Source organism: Zonotrichia albicollis, chromosome 1 (assembly GCF_047830755.1).
Source record: "Zonotrichia albicollis isolate bZonAlb1 chromosome 1, bZonAlb1.hap1, whole genome shotgun sequence".
NCBI lineage: Eukaryota > Metazoa > Chordata > Aves > Passeriformes > Passerellidae > Zonotrichia > Zonotrichia albicollis.
Genome location: NC_133819.1, coordinates 64284990 through 64312647, shown reverse-complemented (window position 1 = coordinate 64312647; position 27658 = coordinate 64284990). Strand labels below are relative to the sequence as shown.

General features: G+C 41.8%; 1 protein-coding gene across 2 annotated transcripts in view; it reads left to right on the top strand.

The window, feature by feature from the left end:
• Window positions 1-27658, top strand: part of RNF144B (ring finger protein 144B) — a 53852-nt gene that overhangs the window by 4138 nt on the left and 22056 nt on the right. For both annotated transcript variants that reach the window (XM_074542950.1, XM_005481773.4), the window contains exons 2-3: window positions 13636-13825; window positions 26725-26829. In XM_074542950.1, coding sequence (XP_074399051.1) covers window positions 13661-13825; window positions 26725-26829 — 270 coding nt within the window. In that variant the 5' untranslated portion in view covers window positions 13636-13660. The remainder of the gene's footprint in view (window positions 1-13635; window positions 13826-26724; window positions 26830-27658) is intronic.

The window sequence follows — 27658 nt, the reverse complement described above, 5'->3', positions numbered from 1 at the left end:
ACCAATGTACCTTGTGCTTTGAGTGTCCTTGGTTCCTGCAAGCACAGTTCCAGCTTTGGTTGAATTTGGGCTAACTTAGCATCCTTGCTCCTTCTGAGTGAGTCAGTATCTCTCTGGAGTCAATATCTCTTTGGAGTCCCAAAGCCTGCCAGCAGCAGGCACAATGATTTGGGACACATGAATCTGGGTCACACTTTTGGGTCCATGCACATTAGAACAAATTCCCTGCATGGAGTTTCTTCCTGTGTATTTGCCGAGCCTGTTGCAGGCACAGCCATCAGGGGTATTTGTTATATGTGCTTTTTGTTGCAAGGAGAGACAAGAGAGAATCATGGAATGGCTTGGGTTGAAAAGGGCTTTGATGACCATCTAGTTCCAGCCTACCTGCCATGGTCAGGGACACCTTCCACTAGACCAGGTTGTTAATAGTTCTGTCCAACCTGGCCTTCCAAGGAGGAGACATCCCACAGCTTCTCTAGGCAGTCTGTTCTGGTGTCTCACTATCCTTCTGAGGAAAGAATTTACTCCTAACACCTAATGTAAATCTCCCCTCTTCTAGTTTAAAAACATTCCGCTTGTTTGATCACTATCTGCCTGTGTAAAAATTGCTTTTCCTTTTTTATAGACCCACTTTAGCTACTGGAATGCTACACTGATGTGTTCCTGGAGCCTTCCCTTCTCCAGGTGGAACAATCACAGCTCTCAGCCTGTCTTTGGAGGAGAGTTGTTCCAGCCCTCTGATCATCTTTGTTGCCCTTTTCTAGATATGCTCTAAACAGGGCCATTGTACTTCCTATGCTGAGGACCACAGGGCTGGATTCAGAATTCCAGGTGGGGTGTCAGCAGAGTAGAGTGGCAGAATCCCCTCCCTTGGTCTCCTGTCTGCTTTGCTTTTGGTGCAGCCGAGGGTGTGGTTGGCATTTTGGACTGCACGCACTGATGCTGTTGACTCATGTCCAAGTTTTCATCCATGAGAACCACCAAGTCCTTTTTGGCAGAGCAGCTCTCAATGAGTTCTTCTCACATTCTGTACCCATGTCTGGGATTGCCCTGACCCAGGTGCAGCACTTTGCACTTGGACTTGCTGAACCATTTAGTTCTTATGCACCCATTTCTCTAGTTTGTCCAGATGCTGGTTAGGAGACAGAATACAGAATCACTTTTTATTAGAAGGAAAAATTACCATTTTACTGTCATGCTCATGCTTCTGCCCTTTAATTGAGACTGTCAGTATTTGTGTCTGTTGCAAGCTTTTCTGCCTTTTGCTTTGTTGTAGAAATGGGGAGAGGATGGAAAGCATAAGACATGAGTCATTACTCAAGGAGTGGATGTTGTCTGGGTATCTGACAGAGGCTTTGATGATATTGAATTCATGTTGAATTTTCAGATAGACAGGAACAAAACTTGCAGGTCTGAAAACATTGATGTGTTCTATATATTTGCAAAAGGAAAAATCATGGGCACAGAAGAGCTGTACCTGTTTTTGGGGACTGAAACGATTAATTGGAGGCTACCTCTGCTTACACTTTTAGTGCTGTATGTTGCTGTGGCATAGGGGAGATTTCTTTGCACATGTGTGCATATATAGCTGCAAAGAGTTCAAAATTGCACGCTCTAAATCCCTATGTACATAGAAGGAAAAACACATTTCATGACAACTCGCATCCAGGCTAATCCTTTGCATGCAAAGAAAATTCCAGAATTAAGTAGAAGCAATGACACACAGGCTGGCACTGGTTATGTCTGAGCAGTAGATGGGAGAGTTCATATGTTCTGCCTGTGATTAATTTTTGAAGCATTCTGATGGAGGTGGGGAGATGATGAAGGAAGACAAGCCAGTCTCCCCCCCCCCCCCTTAGCAAAAAAAAGAAGGTTACAGTGCTCTAGTCATTGGGGAAATGGAGCTGATCCTGTGGGCTGTTTACCACTGCAGGCACTGGAACATTTTTCACAGCAGCGGGCGCTCTGCCAACCACTGATACTGGAACTCTTCCCCATGGGGTTTGCCCATTTTAGGGCTAAGATAACATCCACAGGGCCAGCAATAACTTGCTTGCTGAAATTTTGCACAATGGAGAAGATGCAATCTTGCACCCTCTTGACCTCTCCACAGTTGCCCTGATGGTTTCAGTGGTGGAGATTCTTCATCACAGTTTCCACAGAAAATCTGTGGGAAAGGCAATCATGCCCTTTGCCAGGGGTGAAGTAGAAGCCACATACATGTACATAATTTAGACAATACTACTATGAGGATGTGTATTTTTAGTGTTGGTCAATGTTTTTGTTGCAAATACCCAAGCAATGTGCATGGCTTAAGCAATTTCAAGCCCCTTGTTAACTTTGCTTATCGCATTTTGGGAGGAAGGACCAACAAATTAAGGAAACATACACTTGTGAAGAGTAGAAAAAAGTCAGGAATTCTTGTCTTTTCTCCAAATTCCACTACAACGAGGACAAAATGCCTATTTTGCCTATGGGCATTAGTTGTCATGGTCATAATTAAAAGACCAGCTAGCAGAAAGTTTCTAGAAAGTTTTGTGTAAGACTGTAATCCTATAATGTAACAAGTCTATGAGCTCTTTTCAGCTCTACTTACTCATTTTGCTGAGAGTTTGGGAGGTGGGGCAGCTTCTAACAAAGATAAGCTCCCAGTTGCTTATCTTTGCACACATAATGCACAGGTCCATTGAAAAGCACTCCTTTGGAAGCACTCCCCTTGGCAGGACTTGGACTGCATGGCTAAGATCATGTAGAGACTAGCCAATTGTTAGCAGAGGCTGAGGCACTTGAGGCTGAAATCTCATGTGTTTACAGGTTGCTGTTCTCCCTTGTAATTATTTCTGCAATGAATGTTGAAATTTGGAGCTGGAGTGAGGGAGTGATGAATGCAAACCTCTTACTGCGTTTGATGGACACTTCTGGTTTATTACATGTCTTATACTAACATCTGGATTTCTGAGTATTGCATCAAGCCCCTGAGAAACTAACTGTGTTTCCTGTGCTTGGCACAGTATAGGCAGAAATCTTCTTGTGAATGCTTGGAGCCTGAAGCACAGAGACCGAAGGTGGATGTAGAAAATAGGGTGGGAGAGGGCAGGGCAGCAATGAGACAATGTTGTGTTGTGTGATAGACAGTGTCATCAGCCAAACAGCGTTTTTACTTAGGTTTAAGCAAATGTTGTATTTGTCTTACACTGTTAGTAAAATGCAGAGCAAAATAGAAAATGTGTTAAAAATGTTTATTTATAAAAATGGGAATATACAGTTGTTTTAAAAATACATGTCTGTTAAAGTCTGTCAAGAGTGTAAGACTAATAGTGTAGTTGAAGGTATTCCAGCATAGTTCACATCTGTTCAGTAGCATGTACGTGAGGTCTGTCGGAGGTTAGAGGTGCCCCAAATTCAAAGCCTGGGCACAGGGGGCTCCTCCACACTGGAGCAGTAGGCAATATGGAAGGAATTGCCTGCAGCAGAATTTCTTCCAGGATCTGTCTCCCAGCGTGCTGGGCTCTTACCTTTTCCCATGTGCGGGCTGGGAAAGAGGGAGATGCAATGTGAATACCGAGAGGACAAGCAGAGAGATACAAAGTCAGGGGACTGCTACTGGTGTTTACTTCTCCTTTTTTGCCTCTGCAGATCAGGTCAGAGCTGGAACTTGTCCTTTCCTCATCTCCGGTTGCCTTTGGAAGCACTTGTTGAGGAGCTGGCAGAGGAGTGGTTTAGGGATAGACTCTGACTAGTTTAACTACCAGTCATGAAAGCAGTAGTAATAAATGTGTTTAGTTTCAAAACAGCCTCATGTCTGGGTCCAAACCTCTACTATTGTTTCTTGCAAATTTCAGCATAGTCACTAGCTGTTCATGTTGTTTTCTTAATGGCAAAGGCTTATGTCAGAGATAGTGACTTTCCCAAGGTCTAATCCTCAGATTTGACTTCCAGTCTTTGATTCACTGACTGTCCTTGTAGCTAAGACTTGAAAGTTACCACTGGGTAAGCTTTCTAAGTCACTGAGATACATTTGAGTCAAGGGCAGTTTTCAATGTTTCAATTATTTTATTTTGGTTACCTCAAATAGCATATTTATTGTATAATAATCAGCAGTGTATTTGGCTGTAAGATTAGATAGAGGCAGATTAAATATTATATGTATTAGTTTTGTTCACTGAGCAGTCACACAAAATAGGAGGATTTGTTATAGGAGGAAAATCAACTATTCTGTTATTTCTGTTGATGTAAATCTAAAGTTGTTAAAAGTGCTTTTCAATGCTTGCAGTGAAAAAACTCTGTAGGGCCATATTCTTGCAAGTTTGCACTTTCTGTGGCTTAACAAAACTATATGGACAGATATGTTAAAGGTATCATCTTATTGCAAGCACTGAAAGAAAAATTCTCAGGTCATCCCTTCTTAAAACAAACACGTGGTAATTTTTTTCCCAATAGTTGGCTTTCAGTACATTTTGCAGAATTCAGTGAAGGATCAGGTTCATTGTTCCTATCAGTTGAGTTGTTCCTTTGGCTTCTGGCATACTCTGCATTCTCCTCCTGACACCAGTAAGGTTCTTGCTGGCCCTTTGGAGGCCTGGCTTTGTGTCACATTTCTATTTGCCTTGACCTGCTTGCCTTGCAGTTGGGACACTGCTTGCTCCAGGCACAGCTTTGGCAGTCTCCAGCCAGGGGACCCAAGAGTCCAGTTAGTTTCTTGTTAGAAGAAGAGTGCAAACTAGAGTCACATGGAGCTGGTCCCTCTGTTTTCCACTGCTTTTCCATTGCTTTCTCTTTAACAATGTGTGTTTACAAGTCTCTCCTAAAAATCTTTTATGTTAGAACAGACTAGTGTTGCAAATGTCTTCTGAACGCACCCTATTAAACTGTAAACATTCCAGCTCAGAGATTTAGCATATCCCAAAGTTTTGTTATCTGATTAACAAAAATAAACATTTTTTTCTGTGTCAAAGGCAAATTGTTACATCTGACTTTCTATTTCTGTCTTAGCAAAGACAGCTAGCCAAGTTATCAGCCTATTTGACCTCCCAAAAGGTCAATTCCTTTTACTTAGTAAATTCCACAGTTACCAAAAGCCTTCATGTGGTCTGAAAGGAAGATCTGTCATTTGTCATTTTGAGGAATGTGTTTTTATTTAATAGTGGTATATTACCTCTTGTCAACAGGATGTTAAAAGTAAAGTACACCAAACTAGTTTGGGTGGAAATTCCTTGTAGCTTAGCATTAGCATATGTTGCATTGTGTCATTAAGAACAGGGGATGTTACTTAGAAAAGCTTTAGATTTTAATCTCAGACCTGGTAACCAGTACTTGGGTTTCCACTTGGTATAATTTTGTTGTTTGAACATGTTTTGGAAATAGTTGGAAATGTTTGATGCCAAAACCACTCTAGTTCTCTTCTCTGACTGCATTTTGTTTCGCTGCATTTTGTGCTGATCAGCTTTGCTGAGCACTGTGACCAGGATGAACATAAAACCTTAGGAGAGTCCTGCTGTTGACCTCCTGCAGGACCAGGGGGTCACCATAAGCCTGTGTCTGGGGCCAGCACCATCCCACTGCTCAGTAAGGCACAGTAAGCCTGATACATCTGGGTCACCCTGAGATGGAAACCCACAGGCCTGCTCAGCACTCACATCCAGGAGATCTGGTGCAGGAAGCTGTGGCTTTCCAGCCTGCCAGTGTTGATTGAGCTGTGTCCTGAACTTGGATATGTGCTGGTTTCAAGCACAGAACTGAGTGAAAGTGGTGGCTTCTGCAATATGGTCTGACCTCATCCCATGCAGAATGGCTTGCTCCCATCCTCATGGACTCCATGAGTATTGCCATTGTGTGGCTCCTGTCAGTATTGCAACAAGTCAAATACCATGTTTTGATTATGCCTTTCAGTTTAATAACAGGCTGAATTATTTCTCTTTTAACTGACATGTTTTCATCTTTAAGTGATCCAAAAGTGCTTTTCCTAGCTCCCTTCAGCTGTGAGTAGCAGCATTTATTTCACCATTATCTTGTAGATACCCTGTTCTTGAACTCTCCTGCTTTTTAAGAGTGGAAGGGGGAAATTCCCATTTTTTTCCCTCTTACCTGTTCTCAAGCAGTATTGCAGGGAAATCTATAGAGGATTCCCACAACTACAGTCACATCTGTTTCAGAAAAAAAGTACATATTTTGCTCTATTCAGTTAATATCCATGGTCTTGCAAAAAACCCCACCTCCCTGAGGACATTGACATAGGCTCACGAGAAGTTGCTGTGAAGAACTGGTGTTCTAAATGTTCAGAGTTATTCATACCTCACAGTATTGCAGTACAGTACAGAAGTTATCCAATAAGTGTATTCTCAAAGCTTTGTGGAGACTGATGTGCATGTATCCTAGTGGTGTTCTGGTTTATTAGAATGTTTTGGAATGATTGGATGTATGTGATATTTGGGAAGCTGTTCAATGTGTATTTTAAATATCCTAAAGTGCTGGTATAAAAATTCTTGGCAGAAATCCAGATCATATTCTGAATTACTATAGTCAGTCCCTTAACTCCCTTAATTTTTTTTTTTTTTTTTTTTTTTTTTTGTGCAAGAGGCTTTCTACTCATTGCATTCCTTTAGAAGTATTTCATATATTTATTTTTTGGTTGCTAGTTTGATATGAAAATACTCCATATAGCTACTGCTTCTTGAACAGCAGCTCAGCAGCTCAAGGTTTTGGGTTTTTTTCCAGGCATTCCAAGGAAAACAAGTGAGAGAGATTGCCTTTGGTGGGTTCTCATGTACCAGCACATTTACTTAGGCTGCTTGTCCTTTAAACAAGTTTTCTGACAATAAAAATTTTACAGTATAGAAAGCTGTCATGAAATATTATACGTCTGACTTTTCTTAAGCCTCGCTCAAAGAGAACAGATATTGAAATGCTTTTATTCTCTCTAATGCTTCGGCTTGGTAGCATATTATGGTAATCCAGAAATGGGTTCTTCTTGAACATGCATGTAATCAACTGCTTGCTGTTTTAAGGCTCAGATGTAATACAGTAATTTTGAATATATTAAAAATATATTTAAAATGAGACCTTCTATTTGTGGATCTGGCTGCTTTTTTTGAGACTGTGATTTCAGAAAATTTAAGTACTTGTTTAACTTCTTAATAACCTCATTTAAATAAAGCAGAACATTCAGGCTTTGATACACAGGAGCACTTAAAGATATGATTAAATTTCATTCTTGAAGATGAAGGCTTTTTAAAATTGTGGCTTTAATCATATGTTTGACAGCCTAACTGGATCGCTGCCTGATAAGTAATGCTGTATGGGCTGGGTAGGTAGCTCTGTGTAGGCAGCGGAGAAATTATTGCACCAAGGGTTAGTGGTCTGTGTGTAAGACCACAGAAGCTGTAGTGCACTTGACTCAGACTAATCCTCTGAGCAGAGATGCTGAGTTTAAAAAATCTGCCTTAGTAATGAATTTTGAATGACATTGTCTTGAGAGAGTTGGGACAGCTAAGAACTTGTAACCAAAAGTGGTAATGATGGCATTTCACTGAAATTGATAGAAATGTGGGTTTGTGACAGCTGTCTTCACAAGTCCTAATTTCATAGCTCAGTTTATATCTTGTAATTTGACCCCATTATCTTACTACCACTCTGTTACATGTTTTAAATCTTTCTGTAATTACTCTTTTTCCCCAAGGACCTGATTTTTAGCATTGGTTTTGAACACTCATGTTTTTCAGGTAGTTTTCTTTTTCTGTTTTGTTTTTTAAGGAGGGAGCCTTGGTTACAGGAAACAACAGAATCCTGAGTGAACAATGTCAAACCAGGTTTTTGTATGGCACTGAATTAATTTCATATGGGTGGATTACTTGAAAAATCTCTATGGCATGAGAAAGAATTACTTGCAGTGCTTGCAAATGTGTCTCCAAGAGGGTTTAGTAAATACCTGGTACACTAAATAGGAGTGTAGCACCCATGCTGTGAGTTTGTTTGATGGTAAATTCTTTCTTTTTCTTTTTTTTCTTTTTTTGTAAAAGGGAGGGTTGCTGTGCTAGGTGTTAGACCCACATGCATCCTTATACCTTTTTTCAGTCTCATCATGTTTATGCAAGTCCACATGCCTGGGTGCTGGTTTATGGGTGTACTGAGGCAGAGGGGCCTCTCAGGTCTCACCCTGCCCACAGGACAGACGTGCCAGCCCACAGGGGAAAACACATTAAGGACCCTTTTTGTTCCATTAATGTTTCCTGGAGCAATGTGTCTCATACCTGCGCATTTCTTGGCTTCCTTCTAATTGCAGTTTGGCTAACTTCAGCAGAATTTTTTGTAAGCAGAGGACTTGAAGTAGCTTCTCCAAGAGCTCTGTTTTTTTGCAATTGGATGCAGCACGTGAAAAATGAAAGCATAACTTGTGGTGCTAAACATACTCCATTCATTCTCTTCCAGCTTCAGTGCAGGAGGCATTAATGAATTCTGTGTGATGTTTCTAAGTGGTGAAAGTCACATTCAGACACTTTTTTTTTAGCTAAATACAGTGACTTGGTTGCAGGCATATCGACAATGTCCAGCTCAGGAGACTGCCTGGCTTGTTTTCTCTATTGCATATACAGAGTAACTTCTGTTCTTGGGTTGTAGTCATGATTTGAACCAGCTCAGCAGGCTCAAGTGATCCTTTGTGTGACTGTAACAAGGATGTTACCTTAAAATTCCTGCTTATAGGAAATGTTTCAGCGGTAGGTTACATCCGTTTTTGATACTTCTGTGGAGCCGGGGTGGCTTGGCTTTGGATGTCTCCCAGACACTCACTCACCCAGCTGCTCTGTCACTCCCATCACGGGGAATTAGTAGTTTCCACTTTGGGATGCTAATGCCAGGATTTGCAATGGGTACCTGTCTAGAAGCAGGTATTACAGATATTTGCTGTTAGGAAGTAATTTTCAAGGTTAGACACCAGACACACTAATGTCAGGAGGCCCTGAAGGCAGACAAGTTCTGCATTCCTTCCTCCAGTGCTTTTCTGCTGGTTTTCGTACTTCACTCAAAAGCTCCAATCTTTCGTGTTAGTGTTTCTGCTTGTACTTACCCTTCTCAGCCCATTCTGCTTTGAGCACACTCTAATGTTTTCTTGCTTATGGGCAATGTTGAGATGTTCCAGTGCTACAAGAAAGCACAAAGCTTTGTCACCTCCCAGAGACAAAGTGAAAGTGTCTGCAGGCAGATGAGTGAAATGGAAGCATTGGCAGGTCTGAGCGCTTGGCGAGCTGTGGTCCTGGTGACTGTGCAGTTTGCGCCCCACAGGGCTGACCCTCCCTAGCTCGCTCACATTTGTTCAGACTTTCTGGTCCTGCCTTGTCCTGTGCCATCAGCGCCGTCAGGGTCACAGCCAGGAAAGTATGAGTGTTCTTATGAGCTGCGCAGCATACAATTTGAGGAAAGATGTCCAATTTCCTGGAAATCCTGTGCAATGTGAAAGGGGTATGATCTGCGTGTGTGTATGTGGCTGATAGAAGTAGACCAAAAAAGTGGATCTTCCGAGTTCCTGAGTGTTGACGCATGCCAGGGCCAGTTTGACCCTTCCTTGCCATGATTCACGCTGGTGCAGGATTCACACCAGTATATTTCTCTGGATTAGAATGCCCTCAAGAAGTCTTTGTCCGTATTCCACAACGTCTCATGGAGCCTGTGCTGCTGTTCAGTGGAGATTTTTTTGCAGAGTTGAGGTGCTGCACTACAGTTTCAGTGACACATTTCTTGCTTTGTTTGGGATGCTTTCCTAAACAGATCATTTGTGTTTGTAAGCATGAAAGAGAATATTTTAGTGCTTAACTATATGTTGTATTTATATGAGTGTCCATTGTTTTCCAGAAACTTTCAATTTACTTTAATTTCTGATCACTTTTGTTCATATAACTAAACACGGAATGATGTTTTACTTTTTGTTCTTGACTCATTTTTCAGTGACTCCCTCTTCTCGTGCACAACACATACACCCAAGATGCTTAATTTTCAATCTAACCTATTGGCAACTCAGTTGCAATTACAATAGGAATTTTAATCCTCTGTAAAGAGGACTGATGGATATGTAATTAAGTAATGACAGTCTGTGGGACAATTGTAGCAAAGTGAAAGCCATGAAAATTCAGAGCAGCTGAGGTGGAACTTCGGCTTCCCTGCCGAACCTGGAAGAGTCAGTTCTGCTGGGCTCATAAAGTTGAGGAGATAGTTGCAGATCCTGAGAGAGGACAACGCATTTTGAAGTGTTGGGGAAGAACAGGAGGAGTAGAGGCTGGGAGCTGGAGGAAGATACTGTTATCACCATCTGATCTGATGATGATGAGAATGAATCTCTCCTGCAGACCTGATCTCAGAGCCCAGCTGCTGGTGAATGGGGCTATCCTTCTCTGTAACCCTGAGCTCTTCCCCTAACAGGTCCCTTGGCAGCAGTAGCAGAAGTCCCAATTCTCATGGGCAGATGGGAGGACCAGTGTGGGCTGGGTTGCTCTGGGAAAAGGAGCAGGGCCAGCAGGCCATGGGTCCGCTGTCCCTTTGAGAGGCAGGTGTCCAGTACTAACTTTGCCTGTGCAAGCCTGACCCAGAGAGCTGCTTGTGGACAAGCTGGCCTCTCAGGGATCAGGGACCTCTCAGGGAGGAGTGCTCTTCCTGGTAGCCATGGTGTTTCCTTCAAGAGCTGAGCAGGCAGGACACAGAGCTGTCTCTGTGTTCTCTGATCCTGTTGTCTTTGTTTGATGAACTCTGATGGAGTTAATGGGGCTGCAGTGAGCTGAGCCAGCCTGGGCTGGCTGGGGGCGGATCCTTTGTTGTGCCAGGCTTGCTTGGTGTTGTCTGCTGGAGTTTTCCACAGAGTGCTCTGCCTGTTTTACGGAGGGCCTCAGCTGTGCTCTGGCATCTTGGTGTGAGGGAATGGTGAATATGTGGAGGGACAAGGAGTAAAACTGAATTTAACCTACAGTCTCCAGGGACAAGGGTTATCATCAATGACAATAGGATATCATAATGAGTCCCTACAGTCATCACACTGTGGCATTAGGCTGCTACTAGCACAGAGGAGTGTGTCAGGAGCCTGTTCCTCACTGTCACACTGAGTGCTGGATTTAGGCCATCTAAAATTAGCTTCTAGCCCTAAAACTCAGTCACACACCTGAATCTTCCTACAGCTGCCTTAATGCTGCTTGCATGCAGGGTCATAACCCTTTTAGTTATACGAAGAATAGTGACCTTTGAAATGGTTGTATCCATTTTATATCCATTCCCACATCTTGAAATATTCCTACCTGTTCTTTTGTGGATCTGTCCTTTTAGCTTTGCTGCCTTTTACTGTGTAGAAATCTCAGATCACTGCAGATTGAGGGTGAGTAGCTCACCTGTACAGATGCAGCTGCTGTTGAAAAGCAACCTGAGTAAATGTGTTACAGTTCTCCTGAATACTGAGATAATGTCTAGCACGTGGGTTTAAATAACAGGTAGTTCTTGATCTGCCATAGCATTTCCAGTGACTCAGTGTTCCCTCCCACCCTTCTGCAGTAATTACAGAAGATTGTTGCAGTTCCTGACTCAGAGAGAGACTTCCTTCTAAGCCTTTTGGCCATGCTGGACCTCCAGCTCTGGACTTGTACGGAGCAAATTGTGAGGGGCATCAGGGTAGCAGGTCCCAGGACTGCAACAAGAATTGTGTGAGAGTAGTGTATGTTATGAGCTAGTGATAGCAAGCCATAAAAAGAGAGTTTGCTTTGGATTTGTGGTCAGGAGTTTGGTTGCCAGAATCTTGGCCATGATGCTCATATCTCTTGAAACTGTGTGTTTACAAGAAAGACATTCCAAGGTACAAATCTGATGGCTTCTCTGACGGGATAGTCTAGGAAACTACCAAGTGTAAAAATTAAAAAGGGCTTAGGATCCTCTGACCCAGATTTGTTGTGGATAAAGTGTCTTCCTGCAGATTGTGGGAGCACAGGGCATGAAGCTTTGGGGGCAGGCCTGGGGATGGGCTCAGCTGTGAGTAAGGTTATGAGATGAGAGCTGCAGGGAAGGGTTCCACAAACTCCATGAGCCCCATCATTCTACCCCTAGGGAGGAATTCAGCAGGCACTGCAAGTCAGTACATCACATATGCATTGACGGTTTGCAGCTGCGTTGGCCGCGCCGGCAGCCACTGAATGGCAGCAGGGACGTGCTGCCAAATGAGACCTGACAGCCCTGCCCAGAGTGTGCTCAGGGCTGCAGGGGAGGCCAGCAGAAGAGGACCAAAGGGCTCAAGTCTCTGGTTTCCCTCATGAGATGTCAGATCTGACAGGCACATCAATAGGTTTTGATTGGTTTCATGTTCATGCAGCCTTCATTTGTGATGCAGCTCTTCAGATTTAGTAGAGCTGCACTCTTGGTGCTGCTGCAAGCAGCTGCGCACAGCTGGCCATCAGGTCTCTGCTTGTAAAATATGTGTGAAGGTTGTCTTGCCATCAGCGAAGTGTATTCAGAAGGAGGTCTGTGGAAGCTGGGCCAAGTTTCTTAGAGATGTGGATAGATTTTTCTGTGCCTTAAATACAGTAGTGAACCCCACTGTCTGTGCTGAGGTGAGTAAAATCTGCAAATAGGCTTTGCATTGTTTCAGCTTAAGCACAAGGATATTCTCTTTAATTGCTTTTTCAGTGTTTCTGTGTAAGAATGAGGGTCTTGAGATTTTTTATGATTACGGTGCAGTGTTTTCAAATGCTTAGGCCAGAAAGCATTACATGCAGACATAGCATTTCCATCTGCTGCTCATCAAAGAAGAGAAATTTCATTCCCAAGCACTGCTGTGATGTGTAGAGAAAACATGGCTTTGGTGAGCATCTCTCTGTCAAAGTGCTAGTGCACTTGGTCCACAAACATCAGTTAAATGCCTCAGAGATCTATGAAATAAATAGAAGAGCTGGATGCCGGGAAGTGGGATGCACAAAAGCTACTTTTTGGCATCATTAAGGCAATGCAGAGAAGAGTACTGTGCATAAAATGCTCTTACTCATTTGATTTTAAGCTCCAGCCCTGTGTGAAGTAGCACATGCAAGCTGAAGTCCTTTCCTGGGTTAATGCCTTCACCATCCCTCTTGGCAGTTCACCGTCTCAGTGACAAGAAGGTGGAGTTCATGGTAGCCACCACCAGCATTACAGACTAAATATTTGAAGTGCTTGCCTGGAAAGTGGGAGTCTGTTCTTGTCTTGCACTGCCTAGGGGAGTTTCCAAGCCACCAACTGGAATAGAAAGTGGGAGTGGAGACACTCACTGAAACTGTGTGGGTGCAGTGAAGACTGAAGGATTCCATTTGGGTGGGAGTATGAGTCTGAAACTCTATATATATATATATATATATATAATGCCTCATCTGTGTGTGTTTTGTGTTTGTTTGGCTTTTTTTTTTATTTTGATGTTAAGCAGCCTGACTGAGGTGCTTTGTGCCAGCAAGGTGAATGCTCTCAGAGAACTCAGCCAGTTCAGGTCTCTTTGTAAATTTTGAATGGCCTGAAGTTGAGACTGGCTCCAAGATTTTGAGTAGTACATTTGGGTGTGCAGGTACTTTTATGGATCGGAGATGTAAATTTTGAAAGCAATGGAAGCGACTGCATGGCTTGTACAAAGTTTCAGCTGCCAATTTCTCTTTTCAGCCTGAGTTGCACTATTAATGACTGAATGGACTCTGCTGAGAAGGCTTGTCCTGACACCATGACAGCTGATGAGTCAGAAGCTGGAGAGTTAGCTCTGGAGCCTCTCCTGACGTGCAAGCTATGTCTCTGTGAATATTCCCGGGATAAGATGACCACTCTTCAGGAATGCAGCTGCGTCTTTTGTACAGCGGTAAGATCTGTCAGTGCCTTTACATTACAGAAGCAGGGTAATGGAAGATGGACAGAGCTGTGAGATGGGATTGCTTGTCTTGTACAAGCATGTGTTACACCTGTGCTGACACAGGGTGCTTTTCTAAAGAGCATTTGGTGTTAGCCTGTCTTGCCTTATTTAAAAGTTTTCCCTTGTCATTTTACTTTTGATGATTTGTAACTAGTATATGTTCCCATCGCAAGCACTAGTAAAAAGTATAAATAAAAGGAAATAAGATGCAGTTTGAGTGTTGGAGAACATACACAGTTTGCATGCAATCTTCAGTATTTTTTCTGAAGCAAAAGCTTGAAATATCATAGAATACCTGTGAGTTTTTGTTTCCCTGCTATCCTTTTCTGAGTTCTCACGGACCTTTAAAGTCTTCTATGTAACTTTTAAGGGCAATCAGAAAGCCTAAACAAAAGTGGCCTTTTGAACCTTTGCCTCTGTGCTGCAGAGATGTTGCTCAGGTCACGCATTGCATATAGTAGTCAGTAAAGACTTTTTGGCCTGCAAATTCAGATCAAATAAAGCTTGTGGAAGTGATAGAGGGAGAAGTTGAATGAGCTGATAAAAGCCTTACAGATAGTAGTACTCTTCCAGTCTCTTTGTCAGCATCGGAAAAACGGACCTTGTTTCTTTGGTGGTAGTGACTTTGATGTACCTCACTAATGCTAACTAAAGTACCTGACCTGAAAACAGGCCAGAAGTCACTAGAGGATGTTGGTGTGCTGCTTTTTCTTGTTTTTTACTTGTTTGTTTGCTTGTTTTGTTTTTTTTTGGGGGGGGGGTGGGGTGGGTGTTGGTTTGGTTTTATTTTAAACTCTAGAATAAATGTACTTGATTTTATTTTTAAAAAATTGTGGATAAACATCAAGCAAGTATGTTTAAATTTTACCCTTGCTTGTTCGAATTCATGAAGAAATTTGGATATTTGTGAAGCCAGCTAGGGTGAGAATATCTTGACTTATGCTGAATTCAGGGTAGCTTAAACAGGATGAGAATCTAGCTGTGTATTTCAAGAAATGAAGATAAGATTGGTTAATATGCATTTCAACCTGAACTTCGTGAAGTTTGTTTTCCATACCGACTTGCACCACAGATTTCTGTATTTTAGTTTGTAACAAAACTTTGAAGTTCATGTAACCTAAAAGGTAGATATGAAAATACAGCTTTAAATAAAAAAAACCCAGAAAATTGGAGAAGTTGATGCTTTTACAGTGGTCCCACTCCTATGCCAAGAACTCAGTGTCTCTGATTTAGTATTAATGGTACATGAACCTCAGTGCTAGCTGGGTAGAGTAGCCCTCAGGGGAGCGTGGGCTGCTTTGGACTGTGCCAGGCAGAGCTGGACTCTGCACTGCAGCAGGGCACTGGCCAAAGGGAGAGGTCAGGGATGGCTAAAGGGAGTGTTGTTGTGCCTGCATGCCCCTTGTCAGTGCCACAGCTGCCATCACAGCCATACACTCCTTCCCTGGCCAGCACCAGGAAGAGCCTCCTGTGAGCTTGGTGCTCCAGTGCTGTGACAGTGTCACGGAAGGTGCAGTCACAGTTACTTGGCATCCGTGCAAACTTTGCTGACTTTGAACCAAGAGCCAGCCATAGGTGAGCCTGAATGCAGCTGGGAGAAGCCTTTAGACACACTCTATTTGTTTCAATGGGCATAATATGTCCCAATTGTGTTTGTGCTCTCAAGTCCAGCGTTTGTCTGACTGTTGCCTGTGTCCCAGTGTCCTCCCGAAGGATATGTCTGGGCTGATGCATGCTCAGACATGTAGATCTTGCATCCTGTAACAATGAGGGCTCTGGAAACTTTTAACCTGGCTATATGGCTCTCTGTCTTGAAGCCAGAGCAGTTTCTGGGAGGCCATATGAGTTGCATTTTTGGGCAGACTCCAAAAAACAGTGTCAGGAGCAGCTTGACATGGAGTGTCAGGACTTGCATGGGAGATTGCTTGGGGCACAGCCTGCAGCAGCTCTACTGGTGTGCCATGCCCTAAATTTCCCCTCACCCATGCCAGGACATCTAGATACCTTCACATTACACTTAAGACAGATTTTGGGGTAAGAATATCCACTGTGAGCTCTGGGATTGAGCAGCAATCAGTTTTGCAGTTTTTCAGCTAGCAATGCTCTCAGCTTGTATAGCTTATTCTTCTGTCACTAAGGGTAATTTTATATATCCAGGAGCAGTATTAAACTTGAAATAGAAAAGGGCTTGACATGAAAATAATAGGTTCTGCTTCAATAAGCTAAAACCATTGTTTTTGTTAATTTTTTGTTCTGTTACATGTGAAGTCTTCTGGTTTTTGGTTTTTTTTTCCTTCCTAACTGTAATGGTGATGCTCCAATGATGATTATTTTTCATAGTATTTGTGGCTGTGGAAATAATTGGAAATTGTTACTATTTAGATATCTGTGGGGGTGAGGTTATATTTCCTTTCCATTTGTAGACTGTAAAACCAAGGCATTCAGACAACTTAGAATTTTGCACAGCTATTTTTTTCATCTTAGAAACTCTTGCAGTAAACAAAATACCCCATAAAAGCTGTGTTCTAGCCAAAGTAAGTAAACTGTGCTTTAGCATGTGTATGTTTGCATTTTGGTGGAATGTTGCTAGTAGGGCAGGAGTTTTTCAAATAACTGTAAACATTTTTACTCTCTCTCTTCTCAGCAGAAAAAGCAGATGGCTTGCAGAACATACTTGCCATCTTAGTTGGTAGCTCAGTCAGGTCTGAAGAGGCATGAGCCTTGTATTTTTCAACATGTGTTGCACTTGGCATAAGATTCCACTGCAGTGTGAGATAAAGCACACATTTACACATCCCAAGAATTTGGAAATGGCTGTAGTGTACCCAATGACTTGGTTTCATTGTGTTTGGATTTAAATTAGTTTTTAATGAAAGACTGATCTCTGAAGAGGGCTGGGAAGAGATGTGAGATATATTTTCTCTGTGAAAGTTTTAGAGGACTGAACTTTACATTATTCAGTTCATTTCCTGTGTCTATAAAATCTTTGCAGAGTGCCATGCTGTGGTGCGCACTTTTACATATGGTTATTCAGCAACATCTGTACTGATCAAGCTCCACTATTTTATGGTCCCTTTGTCACCTTTACTTATCCCTTTTCCAAAAGGGGAGTGGGGGTCTCATCTGTTCCTGATACTGCTCATCTTGTTCCTTGTCTTCCCACTCATCCTTGTATATTTGGTGGGGATATCCTTCTTATTAGCAGGCCATTACATTTACCTTTTGTTACAATTTTCTCTTCCTTGGATGTGCAGCTGCTCAGGTTTTTGCCCCCATTGTGGTCATGGTGCTCACATATGTATGTGAAATAATTATACATTGTGTCTGTCCACACCATTACAATGTTAAAAAATACAGTATTTTATTGCACTTTAGTGCATCTGGGTCCAAAGCAAGCTAACTAATTACTTCTTGATTGATCTACTTACAGAATAATACTTTAAATATTATACTTACTTCTGATATAAGTCCCTGAATGTTTGCTCTTTTCCTTCCTTCTTTGCCCAGAGCACTCTCACAGTGCCTCACTCAGGTAATGCTCTGGAGTGCTCTGGTGAGGCAGTGCCAGGAATGGATGGGCCACCCTCCCCACCCTGCCTTTGCACAGCACACTGGGTGTTGCCTGGGCTTTGGTGCTCATTAGACAGTCTGGAAAGTGTGTATCTAGGAGATTCCTGCCTTTTCAAAACATGGCTGAAACTGGGAATGCAGCAGGGAGAGACAGTGAGTGGTGTGATCACGTGCACCTTGCATCCCCTGGGCTAGAACTGCCCTGGTGTCTGGCACAGCACACTCTACCCTTTGGAAGTGCTAGAGAGGAGTGCAGGACTGGCAGGAACACTGGAAATACCAAGGGTCCCATGAAAACCTCCATGTGAGTCTGTAGCCTGTAAGCAGTCGTGGAGGTGAGGTTTTAGCAGGTGGGGTAAGATTGCCCTGGTGGCAGTGGTGACAGGAGGAACCAGTGCACTGCTGTTGCAGAAACATGGTCTTAGGGGTCAGTAAAAATTACCAGAGTTGACTTTACCCTGCACACCAATTTTTTCTGGTTTTGTCTTTCCTCTTTTCTTTGCCTCCTCTTAAGCATTTCAGGGCCTCAGTGAGAGCCAGGTGAGCGATAAATGGGATTGCTGCTATTTATGTCAAGCAGCAGCTTATGTCCATTTGTTGTTTATTGTGTTATTTACTGGCACAGGGTGTGAGATGTTGAAGACAATGTGTAACAAACTGAAAACAGAAAATGCTTTCATGTATGTTGTTCTGTGTTGTTGGCACAGGTTTATGCAGAACTAGCATGATTCACCCTTTCTTTTTCCCAAGCAAATTCTTTGTTGAGTCTTGTACTTCTGAGAAGTGTGTGAGGCAACTGGGTTACAAAATGCGCAAAACAAATACCATGATGATCTACCTGTTAGTTATTTTGGTGCACACAATGCAGTCCAAGTGAGATTAAACTTCAATGCAACCTTAGAAGAAGCAGGAGTCAGCATGCAAGCCAAGGTAGCTTCTGTGCTTTCTTGTGCTTCTACAAGCAGGCAGTGTTCCAAAGGCAGTTGGAGAACAAGATTTTCTGCTGCGGCAGTGTATGACAGCAAGGCTAGGGCTAGGCATGGGCTCAGAAGGCTCCTTTGCTGCCATGGATGGTGTGGTGCCATGGACAGTCACCTGCCTGAGCCCTGGGGGGGCTGCAGCCTCAGAGAGAGGCTGCTGATGGCTGCTTTTACTAGAGGAGAAGAAACTGTTAGAGAAATAGGAGTCTCTCTGTTGGTACTTCATCAACAGCAGACACTAAGGCCCCTCTGCTTTCCTTAATCTTTTCAAGGACAGCTGTGCATTGTCCTGCCTCCTTTGGGTGGCTGAACAGTGACATTTGACCCTTAGTGCCGTGAAGTTTCAGATTGTTTGTGGAGGGGGGCACTGGGAAACTGGAAAAACTAATATGAGGGGTCTTTGCAAAACACATGAGCAGAAGAATCAGAGAGCAGAGGAGATCAAGCAGATCAAGGACAAGGAGGACGCAAAAAAGAATGGGATACCTGCTCAGTGAAACAACTGTGTGTCAATAACCCACTGAAATAATACTTAGTAAAACTTATGAGTCAGGGAATATTTGGATTTGCCATCATCTAGCCAACACTGGGTTTTAGTGTCACTTCTGTTTGTTTGTCCTCATTTTCAAGAATGGGTTTGTTCTCTTTTTCTCCCCATCCTATGAGACACCTTCTCACAACTGCACCAGAACACTCACGACCTTCTCCTCTTCCTAAATATACCTTGTGCTGCAATGCCCCACTTACTTTATATAAAACTCATCTCAGGTTGTTTTCCACTTGGAAGTGTTGACATTTGGGATTCTTTTTTTCCCTGCTCAACATTTGAAATGTTTCAGAATAATTTTTTTTCAAGTTTTAAAAAAGAGAATTCCTACACCTGGTAATATTGGCACTGAACACAGAGCACTTCTGTAGTAATTTTGATGGTTTAAGAACTTCTTGCATGTGTTTCTGTGCAGAGTAACACCAAAGGCAGAGTTGGGTTATCAAAACAGTATAGATGTACCCATTGACTTTTGAGGGATACCACAATTCAGGAAGAGGGACTGCATGTTTCTGAAGCCAGTAGAGGTGGCAGCCTCTGGATGGTGGCCAAGGAAGGATGGGAGGAAGAGGGAACTAACATTTTAATGACAGCATTGCATCGATGCAGTTGGTGTTATCTCCATTTAACCAATGAAGAAATCTATATGAAGTAGGTTGTCAGTGCCTTGAAGTGCCACAGTAACTGAGCCAGACTGTGACATAAGCCTCATGCTGTTTTGTAGCTGTTGTAAGGCCAGGTTTGGCCTGACATGGATTTTTGGCAAGAGAAATTATATTTGCAGCTGGTTCAAGTTTGTGAAGTATGAGTTCCTCTGGTCCTTTTCTTTTTGGTGGTACCTCTTCATGGCAGCAATTACCAGGAACCTTTCCTGCTTTTTATGAAAGGCTGCTAGGATGTCTTGGGCCTCATGGTATCATACTGTGTTTCTGAGCAGAATTCAGCATCACTGGTAGATATTTTGACACAAAGCTGATGACAGTATATTTCTCAGGTACGATTGAAGAATTCCATAAAAAATAGGCTTGTGGACCAAGAGAAGGCAATTATGTTCTGGTCCACTGTCTTGTTTGCTTGGTGTTTTCATTTGGTCAGGGCAAAATTAAATTCTTGTTAGTGATGTTATTCCTTCCCTCCTTCTGAGCCATGAACTGACTATATGTTCTTTGAAGCTACAAGGGCATTTTTTCACTTCCTTTCAAGCATCTTTATTGATAAGGCTCTTATTGGCCTGATCTTCTTCACATTTGATCTTCTATCTGTTCATTTATCACTGTATCTGGTCCTTAGCAGTTAAAATAGAGATTGGGCAATATTTCATTGGAATTTTGCTTCTTGCTTTAAACTGTGCCTATCATAAGTTTATCTGTAGCAAATGAAGAGATTTCTATTTTTGTCTAAAAACTTTAATTGGAAGAGCCTCACTTTTTTTTTCCAAGTGAAGTGCAAATGCCTCCAAGCTAATTGCCAATAGACTTGTTTCATCTAGTTTTAAGACCTTCTTAGAGATACTTGAGGAGTTTGAGTACCACACATTGAAAGTGACTGATCCATTTTGGTGATGGAAAATGCGGAAGTGCAGATGTCACAGCAATGATGAACATATTATTAAACATTACATAAGTCTGCCATAAACACTATGAGTACTGTCTAGGGGAGTACATTTATCTTAGTACATGTTTGATTAGGTGCTGGGTAGATCAAGGTAGTTAAATTTAGAGTTCTGACATGAACTGTCTCACCAAAATTCGTAATAGTAGATTGTGTACGCGCTAAAGAACAGGTAACATTTCTAAAGTATAAGAAAAAAATGAATATTATGTCTCACTGAATAAAAAGTACATAACCATGGCCCAGAACTAAAATAAAAACTGAATGCCTATCTGTTCATCTGTTCTGAATCATGAGGCACTCTGGAATGTCAGCTGAAAAGTGAAGTATTCTCTCCATAACACAGTGTTTCTGCCCTCTGCCCTCAAACTTGGAGTTTGTCAAAAAGCCTAGGCTAAACAAAACCTGAACCCCAAACAAACAGAGTTTTGAGAAGATCTTTGGAAGACAGATTTAACATTGTAAATAATTCCTGTGGATTTTAAGAGGGAAACCTGAGTTTTTCTTCTATTTTTTTTGGAATGGAAATTGTCTTCAAGTTACATGTTAGGAGGAAAGACCTTGTTTTGGCAATATGCCTTCAATAATTTTTTGAATTTTCACATTTAATATAGATCATGGCCTCGTACTGTCTGGGAAATACTGTAGATCTGTTCTTTACCTTTGCATAATTGAATTAAAGACAATTACCCTTACTTGTCCTGTACCAGCTGCTGCACAGGGGCTGGCAGCAGTATTGGTGGCATTTGACAGGAAAATAAGCCAGAGTTTTCTGTTTCTTTTTTTTGTTTCTAGCCCTCCCTCCATGTTTCTTAATAAAGATACCTGTTCAGTTTTGTCATATTACATAAGGGGTTTCTTTTATGCTTTTGTATCCAAACTAATGAGGCTGTATTTTGGGATCTGAGGCAGGTCGGAGAGGGGCAAGGTGATGAAACATGTCCAGGTACTTGAAAAGCAGTATGTAGGAATGATTGAGATCCATCTTTTGTCTTTGATACATAAATTATCTGAAAGTGGATTTGAATAGAAACTTCAGATTTCACAGTGAAAGGGATATAGTGTGTTTGTCACATCATTACCTAGCAATCTAACGCTAAAGTTACACTTTGAACTCATTTTTATGTTAAAATGCAGAACTGTTATGATCCCTTTGCAGAGTAAATACATAACCAAACAGACATCTTTTTCTTGGTAAGTACTTTAAAAATAGCCTCTGTACAATATACTTTTGGGGAAAGAAAAAGTTGAAGTTAGAGCAGCATGCAGAAGTGTTGAAATAAAAATCCATTAATAGCCTGAATAGAATTTTTATTCTTAGGCTCAAAGCTGACCACAGAAAGCACTTCTGTTTATTATTGAAGAAAATCTTTTACATTACTAGTTCGTGCATTCCTTGATTAGGCTTTTGAGTGTATTATTAAAGATGACTCTGTTGCATTTCAATGTACTCTTTCAACAGCCCCTTAGCTCCAGGAGGGGAATATTTACTTGGGGAACTTGTAAGAATTTGCCTAAATAATAATGTTTCCTACAAGTTTTGCAAGGTACAAAAAAACCCCAAACAAAAAACCCACCAGAAAAACATCATGGGTAGCATTTTGTGACATTGGTAACTGGACATTGATGTTATTTTATTAAACAGAGGAAGGTGATGGCCTGAAAGACAAAACCAGCATAAGAGGAAAAAATCTTGCCCCAAAATGCTTAGACAGCAAATTATTGAAAAAACAAGTCATTACACATTATGAATCTCAGGCAGAGAAAAAAATAGTTGTAGTCTTCTTTTGACTGAAGTTGTCAGTAATCCTGTGTGAGCAAAACATGCTTCACAAAGCTAGATCAGCAACAAAACATTTGTTAGGTGTACTGAGTTTTACTAGTGGAATTATATTATCACATTTGAATTGATCTCTCTTGCTCGAATGCCTCAGGATTTTATTATGTTTCCCAGAGCACAGATATGTACATGATATAGTTGCTCAGTGGGGCAAAATCTGAGTTAACTGATTAGAGCACACTTGCAGGTATGGGAATTAAAACTACTTGTGTTGGTGTCTGCTTTTTATTTGAGGGGTGAACATAATGGAATCAGAACTCCAGTGTGTGTTCTGTGGTCAGCGGGATTCTAACCTGTTCAGCAGGACCTTTTTAGTTTGTTGTCTCAACCATCCTGCCTTGGCTATGTGAAACATTCATGGAAACTTTGCTGGCTCTGGCCATGGAAAGTAAGAGGATGGCATTAATGTCACCATAGGGTGCAGATCCTGTGTTGAGACCACCCCAGCCACTGACTGCTCTCCGTGCTCAAAAGTCACTGTACTGCAGGAAATTGCAGGGAGAGTGTAGCCCAGGGTGTTGAGATATCATAATTTCTAGGATGTCAAAATTAAGACCCTTTCAGGAAATTCTTTGTATCACAGAAGGCAGAGCATCTTGATTTTCCCTTCACTTTGAAGAGCAATTAAGTAGCATATGTAGTGTACACAGTTTTCCTGAGACACTGCTGATTTTTGTAGACAAAATGCCCAAAAAATCTTGCCATTTTATGTCTGTAATAATGTATTCTCTGAAGTGTGGGAGGACACACTGCTGAGAAGGTCAGTTGTGATTCATTATACAGACATGAAAGCATCTTTTCATCACGTTTTTGGCTTGCATCTTTTCAGATACTCTTAGTTGCCACTTCTCAAGTAAGCAGTTGAATTAGTAGCTGAGCTGTAAATAATGGTGAAACCCCTCTGAGAAGAGTTTCTCTGCAAGATGAAGGCATATTTTAAAGTTTAGTGATCTTCCAATGTTTCTTCTTTGCTGCTAAGAGGGAACAAGAAATTCACATTTTCATTTATGTACATACTTTGGTAAAAAGCCTAGTCCTTCAGCAATAAATATTAAATGCTTCCTTCAAGTTTCCCGGCAACTTTAAGCCCTTCTTGTATTGCACCCAAAGCACCTTCTCCAAGCACAGAAAGTCAAGACCAAAGATCTCATATCTATAAAAATGATTTAACAGAGAGATTTTCTGGGAAATGCTTGAAGATCCATGGCACTGCATAGCCCAATTACATAATCTCCCCAAGCTGAAACACAGCAACCTCTAAAAGAACCACAGAAGGTTGGTTGGCCACTTATGTTCACCTACAACCAAGCAGTGGGTTAGAAGAAAAGAAGAATCCAGATCATTAACAATCCTCAGAAACCTCTGTTCTCCTGGCTTGGTACCCATAATGACTTAGATACTGCATATGGAAAATGATTGCAAAATCCATACTGTGGATCGAAGCTCCTTAAGAGCTTCGTGCCCATCCTTGTACGAAAGTGTAATCGTCAGTGCTCCGAGCTCCTGTCCTGAGAGTCTAAATTAAGAACAAGCCTCTGGGCTGCTGCTGGGCTTGCAGTAACTTCTCAGGCTTTGTCCTCCCTCTGTAACCACCTGACCTGAGCTGCCCCCAGAATACAAATCCACTGTACCATGCTGTCAAAACAAATTACTAAATATCAGGCGGCACCACAGAGGAGACAGAAGCCAGGATCTTAGCAAAAGTAAAAGGTTGCTCTCTCATGCTTGCTGAGGAATTAAGGCAACCTAAATGCTTTGGTGGGAAGGAAACATTTGCCCTTCACCAAATGCTGCCCTGAGACTTGATCCAGAAAGTAATCAGGTCTCCCATGAGGAGATGAAGTGAGATTGTAAGGAGGTTCTGCCCACAGATTTAAGAAGTACACTTTACACACTGCAGCCTGTGCAGGCCTTGGGGAAGGAGCTCTGAGGGCAGAATTTTCTGTTTACTTTATTTGTGGAGGAGGCTGTGAACAGGTACAAACCAGGGAGAAAATCTGTGTAGGGAGTGAGTGCTTGCTGCCCCATTTCTCCTATGATACGTGCTGAAGCATGTGGGCAGTGCTCAGTGCTTAATGAATATGGAGCTGCAGGACAAGGTCACCCACAGCCTCCATCTGCATCAGTAACACCACTGGGAGCCACCCTGGGCTCTGGGCATGCTTTTTTTGGGCTTTCCCTATGTCACCTGCTGCCACTGCCCAGCCCGTGGTGGCGGATGTGGGCACAGCCCTGGCAGCTCCAGGGTCACCAGGAGCCCACTCCAGGTGCCACTGTGGTTCCATACCTGCTTCTGTTTGCTGCTTACTGCTCTGTGATGGAGCTGCTGTGCTGGGGGTGCTTTGATCCCGTGGGTAAACTGACTTTGTAAAAGCGCTGTGCCTGGGTGCCTTTGGGAGCAGTGGGCGAGAAGGGCATGGAGACTGCTGTTGGAATAATAAAAGAGTAACTCCTGATTAAATCTGGGTTGATAATCCCTAGGGAGCTAATACTACCTTCAGTAACTGACATGATTTCTTTTTTGCTTTTCACCTGTGAGTATCTCCCTCGCCTCCCACACACTACTTGCACCATCAATTCCTTACAACCTGCTCTGCTGCTTTCTTATAGGGGTGCATGCTGGATCTGAATGCATTAGTTCTTAATGAGATACACATTTAAAGCTTACCAGTTAGGTTGTATCCCAAAGTTCTTCTAAGAGAATACACTTCAAATATTTACAAATCAAAAGTAAGTTAATTTAAAGTGCCAGTAAGTTAAGATTATTCTGCTTGCTTAAGTTAGTATCTCTATAGCTCATCAGAATTCAACAAAATGTGGATTTGGAGATTTCAGTAGAGAGACAAAATAATAAGGAAATCTCATTTCCATTTGTAAGGGTCCTAATTATCCTGATGGCTTAGAGGGAATCAGTTTTCCAATAAAATATACAAATGAGGAAATTTCTTTAATCAGAGTGCAATATGCAAGGCCTTCTCATTATAGTCCAGACTAACGCAGACTAACACAGACATGCCTATAAATAATAAAACAATGTTTTTTGAAGAGTCTAAGGCTGCCATACTTGGAAGGGCTGTGATTTCCCCATCATTCACCTAGCCTTTGAACTCAGTGCCTCTTCCAAAAGTTGGCAGAGAGACAGAGGTCTCAAAACCCTATTTCACTTTGACATATTTCTTGAAAATCGATGGGGCAATAATGAAGAAATCAGCAGTACTGGGGAGGAGGTTTGTAATGTGGGCATGAAATATAAAACTGTAGGGAAAAAAACTACATTAGTTCTACTTTTCATAACATGTTTATTTTCATTTACAGGAAACATTGCAAGCTGATACCAAAATCTGTCAGAAGTCCATGCTTTGTTTTTCTGTTAATGGTGACTTGCAATTTGTTGTATGCTTTGCCATTATTTTGAGGAGACTTTGTTATTTTGTTTTTTGTAGAAGTGACCTTACTTACTTACCTAGGCAATTTGGAGGAAGAGTTCAAGCACTGTTCTTTGGTCCCTTGCATGAGTTTTGTGCCATGATTTTACTGAAGAATATGCGTTATAAAGACAAGTTGAATATATTTGAAACTGGCATACCAAATAAAGCGTGAAGAGAGTAGATGGCTCTTTGAGCTTGGAGGGGAAGCCTACTGTTTTTGTAATGGAACAATTGGGATACATTCGTAAAGTGGCCTCCATACTGGAAATAGACTTTGGAGTCTATAGAGTAGAGGCTGATGATAAATTGTAATAAATTATGGATATTATTTGAACTATGGGGGGGCAGGGTTGAGGGGGAGGAAAAACTGATAGCTGCACATCTTCTAGGGCACATTATAACCTCCCAAGCAGGTGCTAAACCCCTTTCCTCTTTTGTGCAGCTGAGAACAGTGTTGTAAAGGAGTTCTCCTACAATGGTGACTGCTGGATGAGAGTCTGAATTAAGAACACAGGAGGAAAAACGAAGGCACAAAGCCTGTTTAATTAGGATAAAAGATATTCACCCCTGCCAAATTCTCCAATCCCAGTTTAGCAGAGCATAGAAGTTGTTAGGGCTGAAAGGTCTGACTTGCTGACTTAGGTAAATGCAATGCTTGGCAGATGAAGTCATGCATAATTAATTGTTCGTTGTTGCATTCTTTCCAATGTAATGACTTGTAGCATTCACACTTACAATAATTGATGTTTGCTGGAGCTTCAGGACAGCCAATTAAGGTGGTGAAGGTGGGAACTGCACAGCATCTCTGACATCTGGTTGTTACCAACATGTGGGCAATAACGGTTTTTTTTCTTTTCTTTGCTTGTTTCTAGTGTCTAAAACAGTATGTGGAGCTGGCAATTCAAGAAGGTTGTGGTTCCCCTATCACATGTCCAGACATGATATGCTTGAACCATGGGACCCTACAAGAAGCAGAGGTATCTATACTTCTCATACTTCTTTCTCTCTCTCTCTCTTTTTTTTTTAAACATATATCCCCCAAATTTCTTTATCTGCATAATAATAAATGTAATCATACAATTTTTCCTCCCTTTAATTACTTTTAATGAGCTTTTGGCAAGAGGCCTGACTGACAAGAGGTGATAGAAACAAACAGATGTTTTCCAAGGGTTTTGCTCCTTTTTCCCTCCCTCTATACCTTGGGGGAGAAGTTCCCTTGGTGTCTGGACAGCCTCTGAATTACCTATGCAGGTGACTTAACCAGAATACCCTGTATCCCAGAATTGCTGAGCCTCCATTAGACTGTCATTTCAGTCAGATTTGATTTGACTACAAACACTGAAATTCTTGCATCTTTCTTAAGAGCAAGAACTCAGATTGATGATATGCAAGGCCAGAATTTCCTTGTGTATGTTGATCTTGGGCTGCAACAAGCAATTTGCAGTCCAATCTAATAATGCAGGGCTGTATAATTATATTGAGAGAAAGCTACCTGCACAACACCAGGTAGAAGTAGGTCTTAAGAGATAAGGAAGTTGCCTCTTGGGATACACCCAAGGATGCTTGCTTGCCTGCTTTGTGAGGCAGGAATGTCCCTGCTGAGCCTGAGAATACAAGTAGGAGAAAAAAAAATTCTCCCCAAAAAAAACCCCAAAAAACCAAAACCAAACAAAAAAACCAAAAAGCAAACAAACAAAAAAACCCACCAAAAAAAAAAACCCAAAAAAACAAAAAAACAAAAAAACAAAACAAAACAAAAAAAAAAAAAAAACCACAAAAAAAACCAAACCCAACAACACTCAAAAA